This window comes from Chiloscyllium plagiosum, unplaced genomic scaffold, assembly GCF_037043375.1.
Source record: "Chiloscyllium plagiosum isolate Xiang-an unplaced genomic scaffold, Cpla_swu_hap1 HiC_scaffold_8, whole genome shotgun sequence".
Taxonomy (NCBI): Eukaryota; Metazoa; Chordata; class Chondrichthyes; order Orectolobiformes; family Hemiscylliidae; genus Chiloscyllium; species Chiloscyllium plagiosum.
The window spans coordinates 41,653,539-41,679,511 of NW_028270146.1; the positions used below are offsets into that span (position 1 = coordinate 41,653,539).

The 25,973-nt window shown below is 40.7% G+C and overlaps 1 protein-coding gene across 5 annotated transcripts in view; it reads right to left on the reverse strand.

Annotated features, from left to right (window-relative positions):
* mdga2a (MAM domain containing glycosylphosphatidylinositol anchor 2a) overlaps positions 1–25,973 on the reverse strand; it is a 956,359-nt gene that overhangs the window by 204,283 nt on the left and 726,103 nt on the right. For all 5 annotated transcript variants that reach the window (XM_043697346.2, XM_043697340.2, XM_043697342.2 and 2 more), the window contains one exon: positions 24,260–24,408. In XM_043697346.2, the coding sequence (XP_043553281.1) occupies positions 24,260–24,408 (149 nt within the window). The remainder of the gene's footprint in view (positions 1–24,259; positions 24,409–25,973) is intronic.

Genomic DNA, 25,973 nt, shown 5'->3' on the forward strand with positions numbered 1-25,973 from the left:
TGGGCTGGGTGCTGGCAGGTGGGAGTAGATTGGGTTGGGATATCTGGTCAGCATGGACCGCAGGGTCTGTTTCCATGCTGTACATCTCTATGACTCTATGTTTTTTTTTAAATCCCGTCCATGTCATTCTTAGTGTGTATGTGAATGGGAGTTTCTGAGGGTATCAGAGATTTAATTTGTAGAGCAGGAGGCCAATGGTTTGTAACTGTTTATCTGTAGCTAGAGTGCAATTACTTGATTCGTATTACATGCAGAAATCATGTAATAAGAATGTATGCATTCTATCAAACTGGGTGTGAAAGTTTTGTAAATTGGGAAATGGCATACTTTATAAAATCCTTAACTTTTGTGACAAATCTGGGCTTAATTTTCACCATTCTACCCAGTGAAGCTTGACATGTTATAAATAACAAGTAGCAAAACTTGAGTCTTAAACAAGATAAAGGGCAATTTAATTTATTTCAGAACTATTGCTGTTAAATTAATCAAGTAAATGCCTTAAAATGATTGCTAGCAATACAGATACAAGGGACTGAATGTTACATTTTATTGGATAAATGCAAGTTGCATTGAGGGTTTGGGAGGTATTCCCATCACCACCCCCAGTAAGATTTCACACCAAATGAACCTCATTAAATATCTACCCAACACCAGTGGTGTCCCTTGTGCCCAGTCCCATCATCACCTGACCATGCACCATTCCTGGAACAGCTCACTACTCAGCGGATATCCACCACAAGACTGGCTTCCCTGGCATCCATTCCATATTTATGAAGTCATTGTGTACCAGAACAAGCACTGGTATTTAGATGCTGCCCTGCTCAGTCAAGGACAGAACGTGAACACGTCAGAGCAGCGGAAGATGGCAGCCTGATTCTCTGACAGAGACCTTGATGTCCTGATGAAGGACTGTGCAAAGGAGAGGCATCCTCCTCCTAGAGAGCCTGCAGAGGAAGATGCAGCACCAGGTACTAGAAACTTGGTCTGAGGTCACCACCTGGGTCAGTGCCATCTTAACAATGCAGAGAAATGACATTACTGCCATTAGAAGGTCAATGACTTTCACTGCCAGAGTAAGTGTCTCACTCTTCTCTCTTCTACCTCACACTCATTTTGCCTCTGTGACTATACCTACGACCATGACGACTCATGCCCACCACTCTCACTATTGCCTACACCATCTTCCCTCACTTGCTCTTTTTAACTCCCCAACCCCTCACTTCACAAACCTTGTATGGTCTCTATCTGTGCTGCCCACTTATTAAATATGAACACCTCTCTACCTTTCACCTACCTACATCAGGACTAATATCTTTTCTACCCATTCAATTGCACCCCTTGCTCTCATTGCAGGAGAGGGGTAGTCCACAATAAGGTAGAAAGTGCACAGAAAAATGCTCTGCATTTGATTTCTCAGACTCCTTGAGGAGAGAATTTTATCCCTCACAGGAGAAAACTGGGACTGCTCCCACGAGAATGTCAAGACATCCATATCTTACCAATGGAGCACGAACCACTCCTGTTCCGTTGTAACTCTATCAGTAACTCTGCTGGTAATCTCATTCGTGACACCCAATTTCTAGTCACTACCTGAGATGCCATCTCTCTTTTGTTTGGCAGGAACTGCCATCATCTCTGTAAACTCCATCGCGAAATGCTGGAGTTCCCCAGAACCTCTGAGGACAGGAATACTTAGGTCTCATTGGTAAAGCTGCCTCCTGCAACACCCTCCTCCCCCACCCCTAATCATTCACAGAGAGGGAATGGAGCAACTGATTAGAATATGTGATTGATGGTACCTCCCTGCACAGAAGCAGTGCCAAGTCATGTGATCATCGCTGCATCCATGGACAGGTTGGTGTCTGCCATGGAGATCCAGGCCCAGCATCTCATTTGAATGAGTTCTGATGAAGGGCTTTTGCCCGTAGCGTCGATTTTCCTGCTCCTCGGATGCTGCCTGACCTGCTGTGCTTTTCTAGCACCGCTCTAATCTTGACTCTAATCTCCAGCGTCTGTATTACCCACTTCTGCCTAATAAAGGTTGGCCAGCCTGCAACGGCCACATCCCACAAAATGAATAAAATCAAAAATCTGCAATGTAAAATTAGTGTCAATATTTTGCAAGCTCCTGCAAATAATCTACTGGCACAGGCTAGTACCATATTCATAGCAAAATACAAAATTAACAGCTTGATTTGAATTCACCTATTCAACTAGAGCAGACGATACTTGCAATAATTGAATGCAATTTTTTTTCTCAAGGCAAGATAATGTATTAATTAAACAATACAGAAGCCTGAAAGAAATTAGTTATTAAAAAAAACATTAATTACATTTGCAATAATACGCATTTCTCTCATTAACTTATACTGTTATCAAAATAGAATACACAAAAAGTCATTTTTTTAAAACTTAACTACAAATTAAAATTATTTTATTCTTATGTATGATTTTAAGCAAATCTATTTACAGTATTGTGTCTGCTTAGCCTAGACAAGTTGAGTATTATTTAATACACATTGAACTGAGCATGGCTTTCTATGAACTACATCTTTGATAAGATCCATTCACTGCCTTTGAGTGTGGTCCAGATTGTGTTATTATCTCAGGCCCGAGTGACAGCACCATTTGCCTAATTCATTTCATTTGTGAACAATGATGTGTTCAGGCTTCACTAATAAGACACCATCATTATAAAGAGATGTTAACAGGCAGACAGGTCAAAAGTGTCTTTAGAATGAACAATTTTTGATGCCAGAAACTAAGAAGAACTCATCTCCAATGGTGTGAAAGAAATTATTTCTTCACTATATTAATTCTTCAATGGGATTATTTTATTTTTGCTTATTTATCTGATTATTAATGTTATTTGGGGTTTTCATTCCAGTGAGGAATATTAAGCCATGGACTATTTCCCAATTCAGGGACATCATGCAGTCCAAACCAGTTTTAGTGGAGTTCGAGCAAAGAAACATTGAAACAAAAACAGAAATTGCAAGAGAAACTCAACAAGTCTGCTCGCATCTTTGGAGAGAGGACAGAACTAACATTTCAAGTCCAGTGACCACTCTGAAGGGATCACTTTCTCCTCATATCCATTGATGTCTTTAAAATCAAAACATTTATTTATTCCTTCTTTGAATGCATTCAATGACTTGGCCTCCACAGCTGACTTTGGGAGAAAATTCCACTGCTTCGTTACTCTTTGAGTGAAGGACTTTTTCCTCATCTCAGTTCTAAATGGTTCACCCCTGAGAATGTGTGGCAGGCTCGAAACTCCCTAATCATTTAAACATCCATCCTGCATCTACTCTGTTCAGTTTGATAGACTTCCATATGTTTCAATCAGATCCCCTCTCATTCTTCAAAACTCTAGTCAATACACACCCTGTTGAATCAATCTCTCCTGACATGACAATCCTGCCATCCCTGGTATCAGCCTAATGAACTGCTACTTCTCCTTTGTCCCAATGACAAGCCTCAGTTCCAATCTCAAAATTAATCTCCCTAAACTCCATTACTGTGACATTTATGTTTAATTTGCACCAGATACATTATGGGGATTCTGTTTGAATGAAATTGCCAATTTATTTCAACTTGGCAGGTTTGCACACTCAATTTAAAAACAATAGTAAAATAGAGAGGACAATCCTTTGATAAATTCATAGTTTGAAAGTTTTTATTTAACAAGAGCAATATATTTTTATCTTGGAACAGCGGTGAGTTAGAGGGAATGTAAATCAGTAATTTAAAATGATGAAGGCATTGTAGATGTATCGAAGTGGTTAATATTATCCAAGTTAAGCACCAGAAAACCATGGGACCAACCATATGTCATCGATAAAACTAACAGTAGTGTCTAGGTTAGACGTGAAGAGGCAGTAGAGAACTCATGATAGAAGGGACAATGCGTGTGAAGATTTTAAATTCAATGCAACAATTCACCAGCTGGATTTTTCTCCAGGAATGAAAGATATATTAAGTTTCTCATGTGGTATTGCAAGGAGCAATACCTTGAGCCCAGATGTTCATAATATATATCTATGATTTAAAATGTGAGATCAAATGCAATATTTTCAAATTTACAGATGATGCAAAATGGAGTGGGAATGTGTATTGTCAGGAAGATGTGCAAAGCAGCTTCATTAAGATTTGGACAAGCTTACTGATTGGACAAGGGTATGGCAAGTGAAATATAGAGTCATACAGTCATAGAGATGTACAGCATGGAAACAGACCCTTCAGTCCAACCCCTCCACACTGACCAGATATCCCAACCCAATCTAGTCCCACCTGCCAGTACCTGGACCATATCCCACCAAACCCTTCCTATTCATATACCTATCCAAATGTCTTTTAAATGTTACAATTGTACTAGCCTCTACCACTTCCTCTGGCAGCTCATTCCATACACCTACCACCCTCTGTGTGAAAACATTGCCCCTTAGGTCTCTTTTATATCTTTCCTCTGTCACCCTGAACCAATGCCCTCTAGTTCTGGACTCCCCGACCCCAGGGAAAAGACTTTGCTTATTTATCCTATCCATGCTCCTCATGATTTTGTAGACCTCTCTAAGGTCACCCCTCAGCCTCTGATGCTCCAGGGAAAACAGCCCCAGCCTGTTCAGCCTCTCCCTGTAGCTCAGATCCTCCAACCCTGGCAACATCCTTGTAAATCTTTTCTGAACCCTTTCAAGTTTCACAACATCTTTCCAAAAGGAAGGAGACCAGAATTACATGCAATATTCCAACAGTGGCCTAACCAATGTCCTGTACAGCTGCAACATGACCTGTACTCAATGCTCTGACCAATAAAAGAAAACATACCAAACGCCTCCTTCACTATCCTATCTACCTGCGACTCCACTTTCAAGGAGCAATGAGCCTGCACTCCAAGGTCTCTTTGTTCAGCAACCCTCCCTAGGACCTTACCATTAAATGTATAAGTCCTGCTAAGATTTGCTTTCCCAAAATGCAGCACCTCACATTTATCTGAATTAAACTCCATCTGCCACTTCTCAGCCCATTGGCTCATCTGATCAAGATCCTGTTGTAATCTGAGATAACCCTCTTCACTGTCCACTACACCTCCAATTTTGGTGTCATCTACAAATTTACTAACTGTACCTCTTATACTCGCATCCAAATCATTTATGTAAATGACAAAAAGTAGAGGATCCAGCACCGATCCTTGTGACACTCCACTGCTCACAGGCCTCCAGTCTGAAAAACAACCGTCCAGGACTATCCTCTGTCTTCTACCTTTGAGCCAGTTCTGTATCCAAATGGCTAGTTCTCCCTGTATTCCATGAGATCTAACCTTGCTAATCAGTCTCCCATGGGGAACCTTGTCGAACACCTTACTGAAGTCCATACAGATCACATCTACCGCTCTGCCCTCATCAATCCTCTTTGTTACTTCTTCAAAAAACTCAATCAAGTTTGAGAGACATGATTTCCCACACACAAAGCCATGTTGACTATCCCTAGTCAGTCCTTGCCTTTCCAAATATATGTACATCCTGTCCCTCAGGATTCCCTCCAACAACTTGCCCACCACCAAGGTCAGGCTCACCGGTCTATAGTTCCCTGGCTTGTCCTTACCACCCTTCTTAAACAGTGGCACCACATTAGTCAACCTGGAGTCTTCCGGCACCTCACCTGTGACTATCGATGATACAAATATCTCAGCAAGAGGCCCAGCAATCACTTCTCTAGCATCCCACAGAGTTCTCGTGTAAACCTGATCAGGTCCTGGGGATTTATCCACCTTGATGCGTTTCAAGACATCCAGGACTTCTTCCTCTGTAATATGGACAGTTTGCAAAGTGTCACCATCTATTTCCCTGCAGTCTATATCTTCCATATCCTTTTCCACAGAAAATACTGATGCAAAATACTCATTTAGTATCTCCCCGATTTTCTGCGGCTCCACACAAAGGCCACCTTGTTGATTTTTGAGGGGCCCTATTCTCTCCCAAGTTATCCTTTTATCATTAACGTATTTGTAAAAACCCTTTGGATTCTCCTTAATTCTATTTGCCAAATCTTTCTCATGTCCCCTTTTTGCCCTCCTGATTTCCCTCTTAAGTATATTCCTACTGCCTTTATACTCTTCTAAGGATTCACTCGATCTATCCTGTCTATACCTGACATATGCTTCCTTTTTTTTCTTAACCAAACCCTCAATTTCTTTAGTCATCCAGCATTCCCTCTACCTACCAGCCTTTCCTTTCACCCTGACAGGAATATACTTTCTCTGGATTCTCGTTATCTCATTTCTGAAAGGTTCCCATTTTCCAGCCGTCCCTCAATTCTTCCTACCAAAGTTCATGACCTCACATTTTCCCACTTCTTTGCCCACTCCCCAGATCTGCCCAAATCCTTCTACAGCCTCCCTGCCTCCTCAATGTTACCAGTGCCTCTACTTACCTTTGTATCATCTGCAAACGTAGCCTGAATGCCCTCAGTTCCTTCATCTGGATCGTTCATGTATAAAGTGAAACTGAGCCTTATTGAATACCATCTGCCATCTTGAGAAGGAGCCTTTTATCCTCACTCTGTGATTTCTGCCAGACAGCCAAGCTTCTATCCATGCTAGCACCTTGCCTCTGACACCATGGTCCCTTATCTTATTTAGTAGCCTCTTGTGTGGCACTTTGTAAAAGGCCTTCTTGAAGTCTAGGTAGATGACATCCATTAGCCTCCTTGGTCTAACCTGTTTGTTACTTCCTCGAAGAATTCTAGCAGATTTGCCAGGCAGGACCTCCCCTTGACAAAACCATGCTGACTTTGCCCTATTTTACCATACAGTTCCAAATATTCAGACATTTCATCCTTCAAAATGGATTCCAGGATCTTACCCATGACCAAGGTTATGCTAATCAGTCTGTAATTTTCTGTCTTTTGCCTTACTCCCATTTTAAACAGGGGTGTCACGTTAACAATTTTCCTGTCCTTTAGGACCCACCCGGATTCTAGCATTTCCTGAAAGGTCATACTAACGTCTCTGCTATCTCTTCAGCTATCTCCCTTGGAACTCTGGGGTGTAGTCCATCTGGTCCAGGTGATTTATCCACCTTCAAGCCATTCAGTTTTTCTAGCACCGTTTCCTTGGTGATGGCCACCATACTCAGCTCTCCCCCCTCACTCTCTTGAAGTTTTGGAATTTTACTCATGATTTCCTCCGTGAAGACTGAAACTAAGTAATTATACAGTTCCTCAGCCATTTCCTTGTTCCCCACTACTACCTCTCCAGCGTCACTTTCCCAGTAGCCCAAGTCCACTTCTGCTTCTCTTCTGTCCTTTATATATCTAAAGAAACTCTTACAGTTTTCCTTTATATTACTGGCTAGCTTACCCTCATATTTTATCTTCTCTCTCCTTATTTCTTTTTATTGTTATTCTCTGCTGGTCTTTGTAAGCTTTCCAATCCTTTGGTTTACCACTACCTTTTGCCACATTATATGCTTTCTCTTTTGCTTTAATGCTATCCCTGTCTTCCTTCATCAGCAATGGTTCTCTCATCCTCCCTTAGCTCTGCTTCTTTTTCCTCAGGATGAATCTCTGCTGTGTCTCCTGTATCACTCCCAGAAACCCCTGCCATTGTTGTTTCACTATCTTTCCTGCTGGCCTCCTCTCCCAGTCAATTCTGCCCAGCTCCTCCATCATGCCTCTGTAGTTGCCTTCATTCAGCTGTAACACTGTTACCTCAGGTTCTATCTTCTTCCTCTCAAATTTATTTTGGTAGAAGAGAGAAATATTGAGATATTGGGAAGTATAGATGTCCCTTGTCAATAACTCGCTAACATGCAGGAGCAGCAAGCTATTAGGAAAGCCAATGAAATGTTATCCTTTATTGCAAGAGGATTTAAGCACACGAGTAGTGAAGCCTTGTTTCAGTTGTTTAAAAGCTTATTTAGAACATACCTGGAGTACTATGTGCAATTTAGGTCACCCTATCTCAGAAAAGATATCATTGCTACAGATGATGGCAGCATCTTATGAAAAGAGATTCTGAAATGGAGTCTGTATTCACTGGAGTTTCAAAGAATGAGTGATGATCTCACTGAAATGGAGAGCATCGTTAGAAAGATAGACTGGATGGATGTAGGTCAGATGTTTCCACTTGTTTGGAAATTGATAACCAGGGGAGACATTTAAAAATAAGGGAGATAACACTTAGAACCAGGCTAAGGAGAAATTTCTTTATTCAGACAGTCGTGAATCTTTAGAACCCTGAGTTTTGCAAGCTCAGGTTTTGAGTGTATTTGTAGTAGAGGTTAATTCATTTTTGATTATCAATGGCGTAAAAGGTAGTGGAGACAGTGTGGATAAAAGGCGTTGAACTCCATAATCAGTCATAAACAGATTAAATGACAGAGCAGGCTCAATGGGTTAATGGCTTTTTTTTACTTGTGGGAGTGGGCTTTACTGGCCAGCATTTACTGCCTACCCACAGCTGCCTTTGAACAGAATTGAGAGTTAGTGAGCAGTTGAGAATCAACCACATTGCTGTGGATCAGGAGTCAAATGTAGGCCAGATTATGTGAAGATGGCGGACTTCCTTCCCTGAAGGGCATTAGTGAACCAGATGGGTTTTTTCTAACAATCATTTCATGGACATCAGTAGTTACTTAATTCCAGAATTTAATTCAAATTCCACCATCTACTGTGGTGGGACTTGAATCTGATCCAGAGAACATTAGCTGAGTTTTGGATTAATTGTCTCGCGATAATACCTCTAGGCCATAGCCTCCTCTTTCTCATATATCCTGATGCTGTAGTGACACCAATCACCAGGCTTGTTTGATTGAAGAGGAATCAGGCTTGATTCAAAGCTTCCCCTATCCTTTGTAATTATGTAATGTTTTAATGAGGTGAATTCAGAGAGAATGTTTCCTTTTGTGGGGAAGTGCATAACTAAGAGACCATTAATATGAAATCACCACCAAGAAATCCAAAAGGGAATTCAGAAGGAAATCCTGCCCCCGAAGATTGATGAGAATGTAGAACTTGCTAACATAGTGAATAGCTGAAACAACAGTGTAGACATATTCAAGAAGTAAGACTAGCATATGAAGGAGACATAGATGGATATACTGATTGAAGAGGAATCAGGCTTGATTCAAAGCTTCCCCTATCCTTTGTAATTATGTAATGTTTTAATGAGGTGAATGCAGAGAGAATGTTTCCTTTTGTGGGGAAGTGCATAACTAAGAGACCATTAATATGAACTGAAGGAGGATAGGAGAAAGACTCAAATTAAAATCATTATAATCACCTGTATGGCTGTATGTCTTATGTAACTCGAGATCACATACAATATAGATCTAAACTTACATGGAGCTCTGACAGTTATCTGATAGACAAAAAATAAAAATCAAATAAACTCCTTCTACTATACCACGCATTATGATGTGATTGAATGGTGCATGGTAATGGGGTTCTGAGATCATGAAGAAATACAGCGAAAAGGCAATCCAGTTGTTTTCCTTAGATTGCAATGAGACCCTGGTTTTTGCCACATTTTCTTGCCATCCACTAGCCCTTTGGCATAAAATATTTTTACACACGATTTTGGAAGTTTTGGATAGCATTTTTATGACACAGATCAGTCAGAACAGCAGAATTTTTCAAGGGCTATCAAATGGAAGTGTATTTCCATGGAAGCATTATACAATGAAAATTAATTTACCTTAACACATCCATCTGCCCCAACAGCATGTAGAATAATCTATAACATAATAGATTTACAGATTAGCAAAATAAAAAAATATCATGGGATTGTAGGCACGGACAGTTATGGTAAAGAACAAAGTGTTGAAACTATTGATCCATTGGAAACAAAATTGGCTGAAAAATTTAGAATATCTAGTGAGACATAATGAAAAGCAACTAAATTATATGGCTTTGCTATACTAATGTATTTTGTGTGATGGAAGTAAAGATATGGTTTCGATTAGGTCATTAAGATTCTTCAAGCTTTGGTTAAGTGAGCAAGATGTGCTGGTGAATTTAGAAGGATCAAGGGATTTCTGTAAGCATAGATAGCTCATTTGGAGACAATGGCCGAAAGTTTCATCACATGAAAAGTCTCTTAGTTGTTTCAAAAATGGCAAATGTGGTTGAACATCAGAATTCCCACCTCAAACAAGGTACTTCTAAGTTTTGCTGAGGCAGGAATGGGGTTGGATCCAGATTCCTTTGGGTGTGTTTGACAGAAGCGGCCTCCTATCAATATCAGTAGCCACCTTCTTTAACTTTGATTGCCCAGGAATGAGAAACCCAATGTATGCAGACTAGAGCTGCTAAAAGTAGGTTGGATAGCCAATGAACCCCTTTAGAGGATAGTCTACTCCACCGGGGACACTTGAGAAATATACTCTTTGGGAGAGCTTCAGAACTAATAAAAGTCGGCATGCATGTGTATGAAAAGTGCTTAAAATTCATTAACAATGTGCTCATTGGAATTGTCAATGAAACTAGCAAAACTGGCAAAATGGTCAATGGAGTATGTGTGTCACTAAGTGTACAAAGATGTGTTATGTCAAGACTCATAACAAGGTCCAAGCAATAGGAAATGTGTTATTCTCTCTGAATAGTTTTGTTGTAGTAAATCATTGCAGTAAATTCACAGTGAATTTTCAACCGAATTGCCTCCAGTGACCTAATTATTCAGCAACGCTGGTCATTAATTGGGCTAATGTGTTTCTGATAAACTGACAAATGGCAAACTTTAGAGAGTTTATATCATTCAGTCGTGTTTTTGCCTTTTCAGAGGAAATTAATTGTGCCTGACAACTGACCTCAGATTTGTTCACATGATTTTTCAAATCTTGAGTGAGAGTGGTGATTTCTTACTGACAGCAGCTCCTCCACTCAAAACAATATCAGAAAAATAGGTAACAAGTGTATAATGGTGTAAGGCATGGCTACATGGTGTGAAGGGGAAAATATAGACAGATGCAGTTGCAGATCTTAAGATTCCCTTGGGTTGCAAGAAAGAACAGTCTTGAGTTCAACTGTTTAGCTGCTGTCTTAGCTATAGATTTCCTGGAAAATGGGTCTAAAACTGTTCTCAGCCATGAGCTATGAAGGGGTTGTTAAGAAGGGTACAGTTATCCATCTTGCTGCATCATTCCATCTGATCAAGTACCTCCTGTCTGTTAGATCGCTTTCAGGGAGGGAGAGTGAATAAAATGCTACCTGATGCAGTGTCAAGCAAGCTTATTATCCCATTGGAATAGAGTCCCAATCTACAGTTGTCCATTTTCAGGCAAGCACACACAGTGACCTGCAATCACTTTAATAGCTAAAAAGGCAAATGTTGCCCTCTTGCAGTTAACCTAAATTGTACACCATGTTTGAGAACACTCAATCCAAAGCAACCAGCTCTGTTTGCTGATGAGTTTGAAATCCCAACAGTATGAACACACAAAGCACAGTCCAATTTATGAGTCGCACTTTTGGCAAAACATGCATTAAGCAAGAATAAAAAGAAAATAACTCATTAAACTAAATAAAAGAACTAATTAAACTGCAATAAAAAGTTACCAGGGTTGTTACAGAGCAATATTTCTACTTTACTGGGAGAAAAGCAAGAAACTGAAAATTATTAGTCAAATAAAATGCACACATATCAAGGCAATTCCATAATTAGTGTCATAGCTTCAGAATTTGCTCAAGTGTAATTACATGAGGGAAAGAAACAACTATCCTGTGGCAAAAAAAATCTCATCAGACTAGCATTTGAACAGAATATTCTAAAGCTAGAAGAAACATCTTTTCCAACGCTGTAATCAAATTCAACTTCTCTTATGAGCTCAACAAATTTAAACAACTGAAACTGTTTCTCTCGGTATTATACAAATAAACATCCACTGGTTGATTTGACTGAATATAAATGATTAAGTTTTTCCTTTGGCACAGCAAATCTCAACTCCCTGCCCAATAATTATGAAACATGGAATGATTATTTTGTCAGGGTCTGAAGCCTATTTCTCTTCTTGAATGTGTTTGCACCCCCCAAATCCTTGCTTATTTTCCTGAAGCTGTATATCTGAATTAGATTTCTGTCCCTGCTACAGCACTGAAACAGCTCTTACCAAAGCCATAAATGGCATCCTTTGTGATTGTGACCAAGCTCCATCTTTATCATTGTTACAGGGCTGGATTTCTAATGTATATACATCCAGACCCCAGCTCTTCATGACAAGCTTTAGATATATCCACTCTCATTTTCAATACTCCAGATAGCTAAAGGCCTGGGATCTCATTCCCCAACCAATCGGTGACAGCAGCCATAAAGTCTCCTGGTGACAGAAGGCCAATCAGAATGAGCCTAATAAGGTCTGATCCCTACACTGACTGATGTAACGCAGCAATATGGGCAGCTTATGTGCAGGACTTTTCTAAGCTCAGGGTGAAAATGTGTGGCTGATGATGAGGAGGGCAAGTATGGACTGGGATTGGGGTGGTTTACTGTAAGGTAAAATGAGAGAACCCCCTTCAACTGCCTGACCCATAACACAAGCTGGGCCACAGCCACAGACAATAGCTGACTCCTCCATGCCCCCATACAATCCCACCTTGCCAGAGGAGTTAGCTCTCCCACAGTCATGGCTAGGCTGCTATGGCTTTGGTAGGAGCTTTCAATCTGTGCATGGAAACTGAGAAGGAGAGGTCAAGTTCTTTTTAACCTTCTAAGATGCCAAAATAGCCTATTAGCTATCACACCTATTGCTGGCTTACACTGGCTCTTGGACAAGCATTGTCTTGTTTTCAAAATGCTTATTCTGTGTTTTTAATTCCCTCCACAGACAAGATCTCCCTACTTCTGTAATCTCCTCCAGTCCTCAAACTGTCTGAGGTTCATGTGCTCCTCTCATTCTGGCATTTTGTGCCAAACTATAATTATTCTGCCATTGATGCCACTGTCTTTAGTTGTCTGCAGGATAGCCTCCCTCCAGCTCTCTGCCTCTCTACCCCAGTTTCCTCATTTAAAGCACTCCTTAAAAACCTGCTTCTTTAACTGAATCCTTGTCCTCTGAATCAAAATCCCCATGTCATTTGTTTTCATATTTTGATCTTTATGCCCTCTGAAATTTTTTGGGGTATTTCAGTATATTAAATGTTGTGTATAAATATAGCTTGCTGTTGTTACAGTATTGGCAGCTTAAACATTTGAAATGTTGACAACTATTTCTACATTATTTGAATTCCGAATTACCATAATGATTAGATTAGATGAGATTTCCTACAGTGTGGAAACAGACCCTTCAACCCAGCAAGTCCACACTGATCCTCCGAAGAGTAACCCACCCAGACCCATTTCCCTCTCACTAATACACTTAACACTATGGGCAATTTAGCATGGCCAATTCACCTGACCTGCACATCTTTGGACTGTGGGAGGAAACAGGAGCACCCGGAGGAAACCCACGCAGACATGGGGAGAATGTGCAAATGCCACACAGACAGTCGCCCAAGGCTGGAATTGAACCTGGGGCCTGGTGCTGTCAGGCAGCAGTGCTAACCACTGAGCCACCGTGCCACCCATAATCCTGAGGATTCTTTTCTATTCTAACCACAATTCTAGCTATTTTCTGGTTGGCGTGGACTTATACTTCATATCAGTCTTTTGTCAAAAATATATCAGTCTCCGGTTGAATACAGGCTCACATTTGAGGATAGTCTATTTTTTTTCATTTATTCAGTTATGTTCTGTACATCCATTGCCATTGAGAATAAATTATGGACTAGAAAATGATGCACTTATTCTCTATGTCCAGAGACCAGAACATCATGCAGAATCTTCCCAGCATGCTACAACATGAGCCATTGTGGGAAATATGGGAATATCGGGTGAGGTGTCCAGCAAGAACCTTCTCAGAATTGAGAGCAAAATGTCGCATTTTTCAGGAAAGTTTTGAACAGGGAGACCAGCTTCTAACTAAGTTAAAAATCACACAACACCAGGTTATAGTCCAACAGGTTTATTTGGAAGCACTAGCTTTCGGAGCACTGCTCCTTCATCAGGTGGTTGTGGAGAATAAGATTGTAAGACACTGAATTTAGAGCAAAAGTTTACAAAGAGCAAAAGTGTGATGTAACTGAAATTAGATATTGAAAAAGACCTGGATTGTCCATTAAATCTCTTATCTTTTTGAATGACCATGTTGGTTTCAGTTCTTTCATATTTAAATCGCAAAACATTTTTTTAAAAGTTACACTCTCAAGTGGACTTTAAGAATTGGTGTCATGTTTTTGCCCAGATAATGTATTGAAGCTGTGAGCTTCCCTGTGCGAGGCTGTCTGTGCCACAATGGTCAGACTGATTGAAATTTTAAAAACAGATTTACAGATCTTACATGGATTCATGCAGTTTTTGAGCAAAGTAAAATGTAATTCGGCAAGTACAAATTCACCCCACAAACTTATATGTGTGTGGTGGGGTGAGGGGTGGTTATGAGTGTCTGGAAAAAGTGTGTGTGTGTGTGTGAGTGTAAAGAGGTATAAGTCTGTGAGAGGATGCGTGTGGGATTGTTTCTGAGAGTGTTTGAGAAAGGGTCTGCATGAGTGTGTGCATGTATATAGTGCAATGGGGTCACCTGTGGCATGACATGAACCCAAGGTCCTGATTGAGGCCATCCTCATGGGTACCGAACCTGGCTATCAGCCTCTGCTTGGCCACTTTTCGTTGTTGCCTGTCCTGAAGTCCATGTTCGAGAGCGGTCACCAAAGGTCCGAGGTTGAACATCCCAGACTGTTGAAGTGTTCTCCAACTGGGAGGGAACACTCCTGTCTGTTGATTGTTGTGCTGTGTCCATTCATCTGTTGCCGTAGGCTCTGCTTGGTCTTGCCTCAGAGCATCCTTGCCTGCAGCGTAGGAGATAGACAACATTGGCTGAGTCGCATGAACACCTGCCACATACATGGTGGGAAGTGTCCCCATGTGTAATAGTGGTGTCCGTGTTGACACACGGAAACGTCTTGTAGCGTCTACTGTGACAAGGTTGTATGCTATCATAATGAAAGCCGGGCACTTTGCTACGAACAATTATCTGTTTGAGGTTTGGGGTTTGTTTAAAGGTGAGAAATGGAGGCATGGGGAAGGTCTTGGCAAAGTGCTCACTCTCATTGGTAATGTGTTGCAGGCTGGGCAGAACATGGTGCAGTTTTTCGACTCCTGGAAATACTGGACAATGATAGGTACCCGGTCAGTTGTAGCTCATGTCAGTCTCCTGAGAAGGCCATTACGGTTTCTCGCTGTGGCAAGTCGGAACTGGTGGTCAATGAGTTGAGCATTGTACCCCATTCTTATGAGGGCATGCCTGAACATTTCCAAGTGTCATGTTCCTCCTCATCTGAACAGATCCTGTGTATGCATAGGGCTTGTCCACAGGGGATGGATGTTTTAATATGTTTCAGGTGGGAGCTGGAGACGTGTAGCATCGTGAGGTTATCCGTGGATTTGCAGTAGAGTGAGATGCTGAGGTGCCCATCCTTGATGGAGATGCATGTGGCCAAGAATGAGACAGATAGTAGAGAATAGTTCATGGTGAGTTTGATGGTGGGATGGAACTTGTTGAGTCTTCTCCGTGGGTCCAGTGGAAGAAAATGTCATCAATGTACCTGGTGTATAGTGTTAGTTGGAGATCCTGCATAGAGAAGAAGTCTTGTTTATACCTGTGCATGAAAATGTTGACATATTGGGGTGCAAATTTGGTCCCCATGGTTGTTCCATGTATCTGATGAAGAACTGGTTGTCAAAGGTGAAGACGTTGTGATCAAGGATAAAGCGGATGGGTTGTAGGATGGTGTTTGGAGATTGGCAGTTGTTGGTGTTGAGTACTGAGGCTGTTGCTGCGATGCCATCATTGTGGGGGATGCTGGTGGAGAGTGCGGAAACATCCATTGTGACGAGGAATGTTCCCGGTTCGACTGGTCCGCTGAGTTTCTGTAAGAAATCTGTAGTGTCGCGACAGAAGCTGGGGTTCTATGAGTGACCAGAGGCCTAGTAGCATGGATTATTATTTATCATCACCCTTCTTATTACTTAAGCTCACCTCATGAATATGCAGTTTCTCATTTTCCCACTTACTGAATAGAAATGAGGTGTCAAGAGTTTTCAATGTGGAAGTCAGAGCAAGTACCTGGTGACTTCACCTTGTAGCTTGCTTCCCTGGAGCTCCAGCTTGGGTTCCTGCCACCAGAATCTCAGGACACACTCTTTTATCCAGTGACCTGAGACAGCCTCCGTCCACGAACCTTGATATTTGACATGTGCCAGCATTGCTGTATTATCATGCACCATCTCCAATCCACTGGCAGTGCACCTTCTGAAGCTCAGTGTTGCTCTCTGGAGTGCTCCAGCACCTTTCATTCCCATGCTAATGACAGGAAATTTTGGAGACAGACACAAGCACCCGCATCATTGACTGGACCCAGGCTGCATCTCAGGGCTTTTCACTTGTTCTCTCATTTATTTTGAGTCTTTCTGAATACTCACAGTATATCTACTTTACGTTACCATCCTGTTTTGCACTTTGCCCTGTTGGCTTGAGCTTAAAAGACTCACATTGCTTCTGTCTTGTCCTACATTTTAGCACAGCCACAAAGCTAGTCAACCTAGCATTGTTGTCAGCAGTGATCAGTCAATGGAGAGGACATGTTACATTACAGCACAGTTCTATGTCAATCTTAAAACTGCACCATGTGCCTCCAGTGCACACAGTGATCACACTGCATTTCAAATGACTATGTCTCAAAGCCTGTGGGGAATAGCCCTTAGTCAAGTTAAGGGAGACATCCTTCAGACAGGAGGTTGCAATACCATGGTAGCATCCAATACAGGTCAGGAGCTTGGGCATGATTAGTCAGCTGCTCAGGGCAGGCATAGTCAGCAACGTCTCATCGTCTCATAGTAAGTGGGGACCCAAACGTCAGGCATGCCACCATCTGTCTTGGTGCTTTCTGCTTTATTATGAGGCATTTTCTCTTGCAATTAGACACATTTATATGGGTAACCCCTTATTTTCAGCTCATGTCCTCTGGTTCTAAACTTTCCCAAAAGGGGAACAACCATTCCATATCTACCCTGTCAAATCCCTGAAGAATTTTGTATGCTTCAATATGATTACCTCTCATTCTTCTAAACTTTGATGATTGAAACCTAACCTTACTCAATCTCCCTTCAGAAGACAATCTTTCAATGCCACAGATCAACCGACCGAACCTTCTCTGGACTACCTCCAATGCCAGTTTGTCTTTTCTTCAACAAAGGGACAAATTCGGTTCACAGTATTCCAGGTGTGGTTTAACTAGTGCATTGTGTATTTTTTTAACAAACTTTCCCTATTTTTATACTCCATTCTACATATGTTAGCTTCTTGTGATTTAAGCACACTCAAAGCTTACTGTCCTGTAGCTTTCTACAGTTTTTTTCCCATTTAAATAATATTCATCTCCTCTACTCATCCTGCCAAAATGCATAACTCAAACTTTTCCACATTATCATCTATCTGCCCACTCACTTAACCTGATTATATCTCTCTACAGACTCTTTGTGTTATCCATACCTCTTCCCATTTATTTTTGGGTGATCACAAACTTAGTACATTGATTTTCCTCATTTCAGTCATTACACATATTGTAAATAATTGTGGCCCCAGTACTGATCCACAAGTCACAAGTTGTCATCCTAAAAAAAAAGTCCTCATCCCAACTCACTGATTTCCATTAATTAGCTAATCTCTGATCCATGCTGATTTAATATCCCCAAAACCATGGGCTCTTATCTGATTAAGTAGCCTAACATATGGTGCCTTATTACATGCTTTCTGAAAAGCCAAATAAATTACATCCATTGTTTCTCTTTATCTATTCTGCTTATCACTGCCTCCTCTAATAGATTTGTCAGGCATGGTTTCCTCTTCATTAATATCGACTCTACTTGATCATATTGTGTATTTTTCTAAATGTTGTGCTATTATATTCTTTATAATAAACTCTAGCATTTTCCCAATAATTGATGTTAAGCTTACTAGCCTGTAGTTAGCTCTTTTTTTTCTTCTATCCTTTAAAATAAGATGTTAAATTGACAATTTTCCAACCATCTTAAACTACTCCAGAATCTAAGGATTCTTGGAAGATTGCAAACAGCGCAACCATTATCTCCATAGCTATTTCTTTGAATATTGTATGTATCCATCAGGTCCAGGTGACCGATTGGTCTTTAACCCCAATATTTTCTCTTGCACTTTTCTCTACTGATAGTTATTGAATTTATTTTCTCTCGTCCATTTCCTCTTTGATTATTTAGTATTTGTGAATTGCTATTGGCTTCTTCTACTCTGAAGAGTGATGAAAAATATTTATTCAGCTCCGGTGCCATTTCCAGATTTGCTGTTATTATTTTCCCATCCTCATTCTACGTTCACTTTGGGGTCTTTTTTTAAATATATAAAAAAAGTTTTGCTGTCCATCATTGTTACTTGTAAGCTTACCTTAATGTTCTTCCTCCTTTCTATTACTTTTTTGGTGTTCTGTTGTTGTTTTGTAAAACTTTCCCTATCCTCTAACTTTGACAGTTTTTGCTTTGCCACATCATGTGATTTTCTTTCAAGTTGAATGCATCCTTAACTTCCCTGATTGATCATCATTTGCTTATCGCCTGCTTAGCCGCCTTCCTTCTCACTGGGGTACACATTCACTGTAAGATATTAACTATTTTCTTAAACATCTGCCACGGGCAGAATGTGCAAACTCCACATAGACAATTGCTCAAGGCAGGAATCGAACCCAGGTCCCTGGCGCTGTGAGGCAGCAGTGCTAACCACTGAGCCACTGTGCCGCCCCCATATGGTCACTGTTTCCTAGGGGATCATTTATTCTTACATCATTTAGTAAACCTTTCTCATCATAAGTCACAAGATCTAAAATAGCTTGATCCCTGGCTGGATCTGCAACATTTTGTTTTGAGGAAACTGTCTTAAATACACTCTATGAATTCCTACTCTGTCAGTCAGACTATCCCAATTGATGTGAAGATTAAAAATCATCTATGATTAAGATACTGCCATTTTTACATGCCCCCATTCCTCCTGATTTATTCTCTATCACATTGTAGAGCTACTGCTGAGGAGCCTATAGACTATTCCTACCAATGACTTTGCCACTTTTGCAATTCAATGTTCTGTAAGAACATGAATTTATTAGCATACAGAGTATAACTCTGGGTCAAAAACTCTACACTTGCAAATTATTGTTCTGGATACTGGGAAAAGTTTTGTGATTTATTTTGGCAATTTTGATCAGCAGAATTGCCATGGGAATTACAACCTATTGAATTAAGTAGGACAGCCACCTGCCCAAGTTTCAAATTTGCATATAAGACTTTTGGTAAGCCCAGTTAGGTAGTGAAATCTTCTCATTATAAATAGTTTGCTGCAAATCATGACTATTTGTTCTGCTCCAACAGTGCTCCAAAAACAAATGTTATGGTTGCTGGTCTCAAGTTGTTTGATGTCTCATTTTCTCCATCCAGCACCAAATTGCTGCTCAGTGATTTGCTGTGGCTGAAGCATTTATACACATTTGATAACAAAGCATGCAAGAAGTTTGGTTGCTGTATCCATTGATGCATGCAACCAGCCTATTAGCATTTTTTAGGCTATTACTGGAACCATTACTGCATAAATAGTTTGAATTTGTGAGTTAGATTCAGCTTAATTGTACTATTGGAATTGCCAAATAATTTTAATTCTGCATCACATTTCCAGATAGTTATGTACAGAAAATTGTATTTGTGTCAATTGCAAATAAATGGCACAAAGCACAATCGAAAGCCACAGGAAGAAAATGTGCCCGAAAGTGTCTCATCTATTAAGCAAGACTCTTTGTTGAACAGTTTGCAATTAAGAGCACAGGTAAGCAGAAAAACATTAAAATGTAAGACAAGTATTATATTGCTATCACTTTTAGCACTTTCTAATTAACAGCAGTGGCAAATTGCACTTAAATGTAGGATCTTTAGCATAGTAAAACTTCCCAGGAGCATGATTAGGCAAAACCTAACACTGAGTCACACATAGGCATTAAGACAGGTGACCCAAAAGCTTTGTCAGAGATGCAGGTTTAAAGGAATGACTTCAACAATCAGAAAGAAATGTAAAGGTGGAGAGAGAAAATTCCAGGTTTAAATGCTTGGACAACTCATCCAAGCCCTTATCCCCTTGTCATTGTGCCTTTGATGTCAAAGACCTATAGCGACAGCAATAAAGTGCAAGTCCATGCACAAATCTGCAGACTCTGATATCCCGCTGGATGTTCTGTGTCTCTAAGGTGGTCACCAACCAATCATAGAGCCAGCCAGATGCATACAATCCAGAACCAGCATGGTGCAAATATCATTGGTGTGCTCCTCCATCCTTCAATCCAGTTTATCAATGGCCTCTGACAAAATATCCTGATATTCTTGTGCCTGTCTGTACATGTCAGCAAAGTCATTAATGGCCTACAACATGGGATCATCTTCTGCCTGAAGCTTCGTAGGTACGTCACCTCCCGTAGTTCTTGGAGGGTCAGAGAAGTGGGCATTCTTCCTCAACCAGCTGTGGAAACATGGCAGGGATATTCTCAGCAGATTGTGTTCCTGAATCTAGTCTAGAAAACACACCCACCAATGTGAAAGTCTCTGAGCTGGTGGATGGTCTGCGTGAAAGCCTTGACATTGTATCTCTGAGGATTCAGTCGCTTCCTCGGAGGAGGAGGAGGTGGAGCGGAGGGTCTCCGGTGCTGGTCCCTTCTTGCCGGCTCTTCATTAGGTGTCACTCGTGCCAGCATGGGTAAAGCAAGAGAATTAGTTGTCTAAGTGAGATAAACCTTGTGTAGGTTAAGAATGAGTTAACCTGGATGAGAATGGGAGAGTACCACAACTCAACACCATGAAGCTTAACTGGTTGGCTGCCTTTGAGGTCTCCACATCCTCACGTGAGCACCTGCACCCTTCTCCAACCAACTTCCCTCATAGCACATGTGCATCGTGAGGTCTGCTATTCCTCCATTGGTTTCGAACCTGTTGGCCTTGATACTGGCCAAGCTTTTCTGTCAGAAGACAAAGATAGAGTTTGAGCTTTGGAACTCAAAGGAAGAGCAGTTAATAGTGACACAGGAACAGGCAGGTGATAAAATGATAAAGTGAGTGAGTAGCAAGCACAGAGGGCAGGTAGGGTTAGTACTTTGGAAGCATAAGGTGGGGAAGAACTATTGAGTGGATATGCTGTGTGCAATATGAAAGTGTAGTCTGTGAGCCCTGGTGAGAAACATGTACAGTGGCAGAGATAGTGTGAGTGGTACTCCTAGGAGTGTGAGGTTGCAGAAAAAAAGATGGTGGCACTTACTTTTGTGGAGTGCAGAAGATCACTGACCCTTCTCCTGCACTGCTATGTGATCTGTTTAACTGGTGATTTGTCCTCCTTTGCCAGTCAGTAGGATAAAGTGCTGCTCACGTTGTCCACGAGCACTTCCATGTCTCAGTGGGTAAGGTGAGGAAATACCTTGTCTTTCTGGGCAAGGTGATCATTGAGAATGGTGGAGACAGGTCCTGCCTGCCAGTGTGCAGATGGGCTTCAAACATGGTACCAGCACCTTGAGTGAAGCAAGGTCCTTGCAGTGGCCAGTACCTTCTGCCAAGAGAAAGGCGATGTGGCATCCAGACGCATAACTATCAAGGTGACAGGCAGAGACTGCATGAGAAAAGTCACTCCGAGCCACGGTGGATTGGGTACCATGAACCTTATTTGATGAAACATTTTAACATAAGATGGGGGAAATTAACAGTTCCAAGATCATCAAAGCACTTTATAATGAATCAATTCCTCATAAGACACCATTATAATAACATAGCAAACATGGGTGCCAATTTGTGCACAATCAGCTCCTATTCCCAGTTATAATGGAAGTGACCAGATGAGTTGGTTTTAGTAGTTTTGGGTCAGGTATAAACATTAGGCCAAATTCCTTGGGTCTTCTTCAATTAATGCCCTGGGTCTTACAATGACCCTAGAGCCTCAGCTTAAAATCTCAAATAAACCATCTCTGAAAGTGTAACAATTCTTAGGTACTGCAAGTATCAGTCATGATACTCAAGGCTGTAGAATGAGTCTGGAATCAATGATCCTTTGGCTTAGAGGTGAGTATACTGCCATTCAGCACATGATAACATAGCTGAACATCTTGATGCATATGATCACAATGAGAGAAAATGTTTATCCGTCAGTCAACAAGTCTTTAATATGTCTGGCTGGTCTCTGTGAATCTCTGTCTAACTAATATTCTCTCAACTGCAACTCTATTCTCTGTCTGTGCTATCGAGACAAAATAGCATCAAGTCCACCCACAAAAGAGTTGGTTTGTCATACTCAGTCTCGACTTGTTAAAGCAATCTGTTATTATACACCTCTGGAGCAGGTGGGACCCGAAGCTGGCCTCCTACCACAGAGGTAGGGAAAAGTGCCCCTATGCTGCATTCTCTTTCAATATTTCTTCTTCTTCTATTTTTTTTTATATCCAGTATTGTTTTCATGCAAAACTGGAGATCTTTTTTCCAACACCAAATTATCAGTGCTTTTTTTTTTATTTATCCTCCACCATCAAAACACCTCTGCTTTCCAGTTAAAACATCAATTAACGGATACAGCTCATCAGAAGTGTTGCAATAACATCAAAGTTGAGGGACAAAGGAAATAATGTGGGGATCAAATCAAAATGGAATTGGAGGGGGAAAGAAAGGCACTCCATCCCCTGAGGTGCCCTCTCTCTCGAATAACATCGAGAATAATGGACACGCATGTACAAATACAGCCATGACAGAGGAAGGGTAGTTGGGAACTACGACCCCATTGCCTCGACCTGTTGACAGCCATGTCCAGGAGCAGACTCATAAAAACCATTCTCACTCAGATATTTTTAACCAATCTCTTTAGCAATATTATGACACACCTCTGAGGTTGATGGGATTCGAACTTGGGCCTCCTGTCACTAGCAATATACCACACGAGTGGGTTCAAATACATGGCCGAACTCACACTATAAATTGGTATTAAGATATTTTTAGATATTAAGACATTACTAAGATGTTGAACCTGAGTGTTCTAGACCAAAGGTAGGGACAGTACCAGTGTACCACAAGAGCTCCACAATTCTCATACTAGGTATTTTCTAATCAACCTGCTCTGAAATAATACACATCTCTGGAGCAGGCGGGACTTGAGCCAGGTTCTCTTGGTTTAGAGGTAGGACTTTACTACCACTGCATGACCAAAACATTATCCTCCATTCTCACTCTATACTCCTACATTAGCTCATTGTGAAGCACTTTTGTATTGTCAGCTTCTGTTCACAGGGGAACTGGATTAACATCATCTAAATGCATTTCACAGCAAACATTTAACTAGCTGAGAGAAGAACTTGCTCATTTATTGCTTAATATGCATGGTATTGGGACTTGAAGGCAAGCCAAAAGGTTAAAGACAGAACCCAATACACTATGAAATTCTGTGACAAAATTAAACTCACATACCAGTCTACCTTTGAATGAATCTACTAATTTTCTACAAAATTACATTAGCGTAATTTTCATTAGAGTAGGATCCATTCATCTGTGTTTTATTTAATTCTTCATCTTTTTTCAAAGAGCTTGCATTTTGGCTAATATTTCTCAAGATGACGGAAAATCACTGTTAATGACAGCAAATTTCATCCAGTGACTGAATCATGCAAAGCGACAATACAAATGGCTATGGGCAAACATCTTTTGAATGTATTTACATATCTTTATTGCTTGACATAGGCTTCAGAAGCTATTTAAAGAAACTTGCCACAAGCACAATCAAGACAATTATAAGAAGCGCTCACTTGTTTGAACCTATTCTTCGGTGAGTTAAAACAAAGTCAATGTATTATCCTGTGACTAGTTGCTGCCAACATGGTAATTATTTTATAGTGACAATGATTTTATTTACCATTGTATGAATAAAAAGTCATATTCCTTCTTTGACAATGTCTGAAATAATGAATCATGTGGAGACACTGCATCTTTCAACTGACTCATTAAACCACTGTCACAGCACAACTGGTCAAATTAGTGCCTGTTATAACCAAATGACGGTTCATTGTGCCTTCAAGTGATAATCCTTGAGGAACAGCCAAACTATTTCTCTGGGAGGGAGAGATGGAGGTGATTAAATTTCCATACCTGCCTGATCCCCAAACGATATGCAAGGATACGGTCAACAGCATTTGGGTTCATCTGAGTCCACTGCAACATGTAGGAGTACACGCGTGCTCGGTTTTGCCAGAGTGGGTTTGGTGTATCATAATAGAATTCAGGAGGGTAAGCTTTACCTGGAACAAAAAAAAAATATGAGCTACTGAACCACAAAGTGCACAGAGCATTAAAATAGAATGATCTGTTCATAATGTACTTTCCCCATGATAAGCAATGCTGACACTCCATGAACAATAATGGAATACATAAGAGGATACATTGCAAGCAGCTTCAGAAATCAGTAATTCAAATGAGTGCAAGGTGACATTAACAATGCATTGAAATCCATGAGACTCATTATGAATGATACAATTTTTTCCACTAGGAAGGCAGTTTTGTTTCTTGAGGTCACATAATCTCAAGATTATGAGAAACAGAACATTCAGAACATGTAACTGAACTCAAACTTAACAAAGCATGATTTCATTTATAGAAATAGATCATTAAGGACCATTTAAAACAAAAGGGTTTTGTGCAATAATCTTAGGATATCAAAATACTGAATAAACAAATCAAAATTTCACAGAAAATGGATTCTGAAATGATGGTTTCTTTCGAAGTTTATACGGTGGAATTTTGCGCATTGAGCCCTTATTTAAAGTTACCTTGTCTAATGTTGATTTACTTTACCTTTGGTAAATTAATGGAGTTTACAAACTCATTAAGTATTGCTGAGAATTGTTTGAACATAACCTGATTGGTGCCTCTCCTATTCCCTAACCTCTTGCTTTCCTCCAACCTAAAGATGAAGCTTCTTTGGCACTCCAGACCTCCATGTTTTGGTCTCTCCACACTCCTGATGTTCAAATTGCGAACTCACCTTCTCTCTGCCATTTAACTTGATGCCTCTCCCTATTCTCCATCTTCTGAATTCCAGCATTTTACCACTTCCTGACCTCTTTGTTGGGACCTCTGTTTCCTCAGCTCACCCAGAAGCAGCTTTCCTCAAGTGCTCTTGAGTTTCCGCTCGAGATCCAGATTCAGTCTAAAGCTGAAGTTCTGATATTATGGAGATGAGATCCCTGGGGGTTCAGAAGTGCTCAGTCTTTGATAATTCATGTATTTTTAAAATAACTTTCAAAGCTGTTTCTGTCCTCGTTGCCTTTCTCTCAGGCAATCTCTCAGGATTCAGGAGAGGGAGGCCAAGAGTGGGAATATTTAGAAACAGCAAGGATTGGCAAATCCCCAGCAGTTCTGAATCATTACATCAGCACTTCTACATCAGAGTGGATTGAATCTGGGTTTTGAACAGAAATGAAAGACCAGAAGAGGGAAGTGATGAGAGGGTGGACTGGAAGGGAGAGGGAGAGAGACCGCACAGGGAGCAGGAGACTAGAGAAGCAGGATTACTATTGGGAATGAGATATGGTAGGTAGCAAGATACATTTCTCTTTTTAAACATTTTAGTTTAAAGGTTACTTCATTTATGAATAGGTGAATTTAGAATATAAAATATTTCAATAGAGTCATCTGATGTTCTTTTCAATCATCTACACTGAAGAAACATTGGGCAGGCTGTACTATGGGAACATCATCCTCCTGTCTCATTCTCCTCACAGTACTCAATCCAGGATGTTTTAGGTACAGATAGTGAAGACCAAATTTTATTTGTACTAGTTTCAAGGGATTATTCCCACCATTC